This window comes from Nematolebias whitei, chromosome 19 (assembly GCF_014905685.2).
Source record: "Nematolebias whitei isolate Nwh7 chromosome 19, NemWhi1, whole genome shotgun sequence".
NCBI classification, from domain to species: Eukaryota; Metazoa; Chordata; class Actinopteri; order Cyprinodontiformes; family Rivulidae; genus Nematolebias; species Nematolebias whitei.
The window spans coordinates 29876400-29883685 of NC_056516.1; the positions used below are offsets into that span (position 1 = coordinate 29876400).

General features: G+C 39.6%; 1 protein-coding gene across 1 annotated transcript in view; it reads right to left on the reverse strand.

Annotated features, from left to right (window-relative positions):
- Window positions 1-994: 994 nt before the first annotated feature.
- rnf115b (ring finger protein 115b) overlaps window positions 995-7286 on the reverse strand; it is a 9536-nt gene continuing 3244 nt past the window's right edge. Inside the window, 10 exon segments of the mRNA XM_037692993.1 lie at window positions 995-1252; window positions 1342-1397; window positions 3837-3925; window positions 4028-4123; window positions 4197-4265; window positions 4440-4531; window positions 4534-4627; window positions 4711-4759; window positions 4762-4796; window positions 5113-5171. Of these exon segments, the coding sequence (XP_037548921.1) occupies window positions 995-1252; window positions 1342-1397; window positions 3837-3925; window positions 4028-4123; window positions 4197-4265; window positions 4440-4531; window positions 4534-4627; window positions 4711-4759; window positions 4762-4796; window positions 5113-5171 (897 nt within the window).

Consider the following 7286-nt stretch of genomic DNA (forward strand, 5'->3'; position numbering starts at 1 on the left):
AAAAGCTTTGTGTGAAAAATGCTATGCTAAAGAGCTCAAACCACACCGAGCATCCGCCATTTTGAAAACCGAAGAGACACAACCCATGTTACGTCAAGGGGCCTCTCCCATTTTTCTTAAAGAGACATGCTGCTCACTCCCTTACTATCTATCCTTTGATTCAAACAGTCTTATACTGCCATCCGGGGGTCGCAAAAAGGTACTACACGCAAAACAAATTAAACATTTCTTCTGAAATTTGACAATAATTATTACTTATTGTCAAATTTCAAACAATATTAAATTTATCGCAATAATTTCTGAGAAATAATCACCCAGTTATTGTGACAGGCCTACTCATTACTCAAATAAGTCAAACTGAGGATACGAGAATATCTTTTCAACCCAGTTTTACTTACAAGGGGACAGAGTCAAAACAGGCCTACACAGATGTTACACTGAAGCTCTGGCCATGAGGTCAGCCCACGGACAGTATAAATAAGTAATTTTCATAATGCTTATCAGACAGATGAGGTCAATACGACCTCTGCTTTCCAGCTTACAGACAACGAAAGAGGCCTTGGAGTTTATCAGGTGTGCAGACTCTGCGCTCCTGCAGACACACAAGCAACTCTAACTCACACACATTAGTTTAACATTAGTTACTAATAAATATCCATAATCTTTATCTAAATTCCCCTGACATAAAAAAAATATTGCTTTCTTTAAACAATATTACTGAATAATATTCTCTTATACCATTCAGTCAGTTGAGGCTTTTTGTGGATAAGATTTGAGGATTTCTAGTTGTGAAAGCACTAATCAGACAAAATAAATAGCTTAAATATGCTCTGACAGTAAAATATCACTGTCATGTTCACCAAAATGGTTATCTGTCATTGATAATTACATTATTAAACAAAATAAAACCACAGGTAGCTTTATGTTAGTAAAAGGTAAATGCAAAAAACTGCTGGATCCTCTGGAAACGGTGTGGCATAAAAAAACAGTTATGTTAGAGTTGCAAACGTCCGTCGCAGAAACGTGAGAATGGCATGAGCGCTGAAGCTGCACACTGCGATTTGTGCGTTTTATTTAGAAGCAGCGGAACTGACGTGAGAGAGCAGAGCTCTCTTCTGGGGGGCACCGGCGTGAGTGGGAGGCTGTTGTCAACGCCATTGAGACTTCTGCAGCACACGGGGCAAGAATCATTCTGCGAGAGGAAAGAGGATCTGTGATGCGTGCAAAAATATAGCCAAAAGAGCATTTTTCCCTCCTGGTTGCAGAAGAATTCTGCATCCAGATGAGAATTACCAAGAAATCCTCCTAATAATTTTAACAGAACTTTAAAGACCGCAGAACGTCCTCATCCTTTAAAGAAAACTCCTCCATGCAGACAGGACATTCTAGACGTCTGTCTGAAAGAGAAGAAGAGCAAAAAAGACTTTTGAGCAGAAAAATACAGCAAACCTAGAATTAAAAATTTTAAACTGTTACACATTTGAACAGTTTGCTTCATTCCTTAGTAGTTTCATAATTATTTTATGCAAATGTAAGAGGCATTATCTTAAGGAGGACATGCAGAGGAAGGAGGAGGTGATATAGGAAGAAAGATGAAGGGAAGCAGAAAGTTAGGAGTAAAAAACATTCAGAACTGCATAAAACTTTTAAACCACCCCTCTTTAAAGTGGTCTAGATGGATAAACCCTAGTTATTTGAAAATATTTTAAGGTTTTTCTTAGTTTTTTTTAACTCGTTTTCAATCCAGTCCTTTTGCCAGAACAGTATATTGTGCAGGTGGATGAGTTCAAGCATCTGGGGGTCTTTTTTTTAAATTATTAATAGACCTTTATTTATACAGGTTAGTTCCCATTGAGCCTCGAAAACTCATTTACAAGACAAACCTATAACATATAACATACAGGCAGATGAGAAAAAGAGAAAACGAGGGTGGAGGAAGCCAAAAAATAAATCATATCTCACACCATGTCCTGGCCAGAACGCAGTGTAAAAGATGAAAAAAAAAAAAGACATCGCAACATAAAGCTGCAACAGACAATGACATCATAATACATTTATACATAGAAGTCAACGAAGGCAGCGAGATGTCCATAGACATTCCAAAGTTCTGATAAGATGGTACAGTGTCTATCAGCATCATGGTTCTGATAAGGCCACAGATGTCCTCAGGAGGGGGGTTCTAGTTTATGTATCCTCCAGGAGCAATTTGAGATAAGCTGACCTGTCTGAGGCCAGTGGGGAGGCCAAATTCAGATAAACAACAATTGTTTGGGCCGCCAGACTCTGATTTCTGTCTGCCTTCTGTTCTGCTGGTACACTCGATGGTGAATCCAAACAGGCAGATTTGTGAACATTCCGCCCGGTCGGTGCTTGTTAGCTTTCTCCGAGGTCGAATCCTTCATGCCGGCGAGTTCCAGGAGCCGCAAATGGCCTACGATTCTCAGAAATCACGTCCAGCTTGCAGTTGAGCTCATTAAGCATTTGAGTCTGAGAGCTCGAGGCACAAATTAATCCTTCACATAAGGCTGGCAGCTTTACCACGGCTGAAACTGCTGTCGACGTCTTCCTAATTTGTCAATATCCTAGGTATCCGCCGATTCCAAAAAGCAGAAACCCTGTTATCATAAATCCAGTAATGTACACATACATCCTCCACGAACAACACAGATAGGCACATCATCTTCCACTCCCCCCAGGAATCCATGACATACACAGCTGCGTGGGTCCATTCAGGGCATGAGGGCTCTCCAGCACCCTGTCGTCTGGTGGAAATTTTTTTTATCAATTGCGTCCAAATTGCTGACCGAATCCATAATATTTTTTTATTTGGAAGATGTGTAAAGAGAGGCTCTGAGGAGGTTGACAGGACAAGAGAGTTAAAAAAGCAGGAGGGAGGGTGGTAGCAACCGTCTTCGTCGAGAGCGAAAGAGAGAATGTCTTGTTCATGAGTGACGTGAGGATGGAGCGGGAGGTGGACCGACGGATCAGGGCCTCGTCCTCAGTATGAGGGCGTTGCTTCGGTCAGTAGTGGTGAAGAAAGAGTTGCTTCAAAAGGCAAAGCTCTCCATTTACTGGTGTCTCTGTGTTCCATCCCTCACATGCGGCCATGAGGTTTGGATCACGATGCAAAGAACGAGATCCTGGCTACAATAAGATGAAACGAGCTTCCTTCATGTGGTGTCTGGGCTCAGCCTTAGAGAGGGTGAGGAGCTCAGTCATCTGGGAGGAGCTTAATAACTTCTGGATGTCTGGCCCCTGAGCTCTTGGCTTTCAGTAATTGTGGCCTCCTGATCAATTTAGTTGAATAGCCCTGACCTACTGTATGTCAAGTTTTTAGCTAATAGCTCAGAAAAATCTCTTGTTGGTGCTGAAACACTATTTTAAGTGTTAAACTGGGTTCATTTGGGCATTTTTCATAGATTTAACAACAACAAATGTGAACGAACTGCGTCTTTAAAACAAGTTGCTGGTAACAAAGCGCTTAAAGATCCAATTTAAAAGGGATTCGTTGCTCAGTGGTTCATTCCTTAAGGTTTACGATTTGTTATGCGTGAACCATTTATAGGTCAGAGTTAAGTGTCTTAACAAAGAAATAAACAACTGCTTTGAAAGTGATCAGGTACTGAACAGAAAATTAGGTTGTTGTTTTTTTTAAAAAAAAAGCAGATAAAGTCCAAAAAACTAACTTTGTGAGACCTGTAGAAAGCCTGAAAATCTGCTTTAAGATTACAACAAAGTCTGACTCATAAGAAGCAACATATAAAGACATGCAAAAAAAAAACCAATCACTCCTAAGAAAAGATAAAGCTGCTGCACTGCAGGCCATGAAATCTCACCTATCTGTTCTGGAGTGACGTCAACTGTTGGCAGGGATGAGATCTCCTTTGTTGCCGGGGGTGAGTTGTACTCCAACAGTCCCAAGGAACTGGGTTAGTGGGAGAAGGCGTCACATGAAGTAAAGACAGCTTTGGTGATAAACAGCAGCTACGGGGGTGTCAGGACTTCAACGTCAGCCCTTCTCGATCACTAACTGCTGTCACTGACCTCTGTGATGACTGCGTCGAGACTTCCCTGACCCCATGCATAGTCCCCGGGGTCTGAGTGCAGCCGTAGCAGGCTGGATCTGACGAGAGAGGCATTTACACGTCAGGAAAGAATCTAAAGCAAATGACGTGATGAATTTAGACAATGCTTACAGTCCAGTTGGTGTAGCATCAGGGTTTTCATTGTTAGGAAACAAGTCATCCAAAAAGTCCTGCGACAATCTTAAAAATGAGAAGAAGAAGAAGAAAAAAACAGATTTGAAGTGTTTTGGGTACAAAGTATATTTCACTCATCAAAGCAGCTTCAAATGTACAAAAGATAAACATTTCCAGTTCATCATGATGAAAGAGAAACCCTGATAAACAGAAGACGGATGTTTCAGTGCATCGGCACACTCAGACCAGGGAGACGGCTCTCGTTCAGAGCTGGGGGATGAATCCTGCTGCCCTCCCTCAGTGCTGACTTGTGATGCTGGAGACGGAAAGCTCTCTGACCTGCAGATTCCTCCTTCTCCTCCCAGTCCTCCGAGTCCGACTTGGAGGAGAGAGGATCCGACAGCAGCGCAAAACGCGACAGCAGCTGACGTCGTTCGGAGCGAGACCAGAAGACAAATTAACGGTCACGCAGAAACACGGGAGACCGGGGGGGGGGGGGGGGGGTGTCCTTATTGAAATGTGATTAGTGCCACATACCTCTGAGAACAAGTTTGTTATAAATGAGCTGTAGCTGACGATGTGCTGTTCTGCAGGAGGCTACACACACACACACCTGTTAGGGGTGTGAAATGAAAAATAGCTCTCAAAAGTTTTACATTTTGACAAAAAATGTGAATCAACGAGCCAAGATACTAATATTTTGACTCTTCTAGATGCAACATGTTGCTTCACTTTAACATCTTTAATAATTGTTTGATTAACAAAAACAAAACTGTTTTCTATAAAAAATAAAAAAAACTTGCAGATGTTTGCATTCACATCCTACACTAAAAGTTTAAGCAGGTTATTTAAATTCTAACAATTGCTTTTGTCATAGAAAATGGTATGTGTAATCATACAAACAGAGCTATACCTGGAGTTTTCTGTTACCTCCTCAATGAAGCTGGATTTACAGTCTGGGCAGACTAAATCCTGAAGAACGAAAAGTTGTTAAAGAAATCTTCCAGTCTTGTTTCATAACTACGCCCATGGGCTTTAATCTTGTGCTACCACAGCTGGACATTATTCTCAACAGAGTCCACATAAAAGAACAATAAAACAAAAATTCCAACATGGCGGCAGAAATTTTCTGTCCTTTACCCACCAAATTATTAGTCAAACTGAGAACGGATGCTTCTGGTTTAAGGTGATCTGTGATTAATTAACATTTATTTAACCAGGCAAATCCCATTGAGATCACAGATCTCTTTTTCAAGGGAGGCGTGGGCCTGAAGGCAGCCTAACATGCATGCTTTTGCATGATTCTAGTGGCTTTTAATTTATATTAAAATTTGTAGAAGTTAACACAATAATAAATCGGCCAATAAAAGGTCAAAAATTTGTCTGGTTTAGTCGCAATATATATTTTGGAGACACAAATATTCAGTATTTTATGTCCTAATGTGAATTTCTTGCACCTACTCAGTGGATGGTCCTGATGTGGTGACCCAGGTATGGCAAGTTGTTGTAACAAATAATAAAACCACAGTTCTCTTTCTCGTCTCTTTCAGACGTGGTTCTAACTCCGACAACGGTTTAATGATGAGTCCCAAACATTTCAGTTTTTGACCGATAACAGCAGCAGAGACTTACAACCCTCAAAGTATCCAGTTAAGGGACTGTGGCTAGGTCAATTAAACAAGACCATAATGACAACAATCATTAGATTTTTTTTTTTTTATCCATTTATTACTACACTAACCACACTCTTTTGTAACTTCAGACATTTTGAAAGACAGATAATTTCTGGAAATCATTTTAAGACCCTATATTTCATGACTAACAATGAAATCCCAACCCAAACTTTGGGAACCACTTGTCTTAATTATTACCAGTTGTCAAAATTCAGGATGAATTAATTCTTAAGGAATACATAAGAGTACTAAAATTTACTAGGGGTGGGCAGTGATTTTTCTATGTTCAAAGTCTAGATAATGCCTTCTTTATATGCTGGCAGTGGCACCTAGTAATGACACGCCCAGTTAGTTTTCTGTCCAGTCAGTGACCCGTTTATGACATTGAGTAATTCCCACTCCACCGACCAAAAAATAAAAGCTGTTTCTGCCATTGCATTTTATTTTGAAAGGATTAGGAAGTGGACATTATGGTCATAGGAGAGCTCAACTTTATTTTCAGAATATGTGCATCCCAACACTGTAAATCAAACATCTGAAGAAAAATCAAATAGTGACAAATTTGAAGATTTTTTTTTTCCCCTAAAATGCCCAATATTTACAGGTGCTGGTCATAAAATTAGAATATCATGAAAAAGTTCATTAATTTCAGTAATTCCATTCAATAAGTGAAACTTGTATATTATATTCATTCATTACACACAGACTGATATATTTCAAATGTTTATTTCTTTGAATGTTGATGATTATAACTGACAACTAATGAAAATCCCAAATTCAGTATCTCAGAAAATTAGAATATTACTTAAAACCAATTAAAAAAATTATTTTTAGAAATGTTGGCCAACTGAAAAGTATGAACATGAAAAGTATGAGCATGTACAGCACTCAATACTTAGTTGGGTCTCCTTTTGCCCGGATTACTGCAGCAATGCAGTGTGGCATGGAGTCGATCAGTCTGTGGCACTGCCCAGGTCTCATGAGAGCCCAGGTTGCTCTGATATGCCCCTTTTCCATTAGTACCGGTACGGGCCGGTACAGCCCGGCTCTACTCTACTCGGTATGGTACAGGTTGTGTTTCCATTATGCTTTCAGTACCGGTTCCAGTGGGCGGGGTTCAAATTGACATCACGGCCTCTCACCAGCTGGTGGCGCTGAGACGCAGAAACTGTTTTCAGTACAGGTTGAGAATTTATGTTATTTTGAAGTTGTGTGTATGCATGTATACATGTGTATAAATATATATATATATATATGTATATGTGTATGTGTATGTGTATGTGTATGTGTATATATATATATGTGTATATATATATATGTGTATATATATATATATGTGTATATATATATATGTGTATATGTATGTGTATATATATATATATATATGTGTATATATATATATATATGTGTGTAT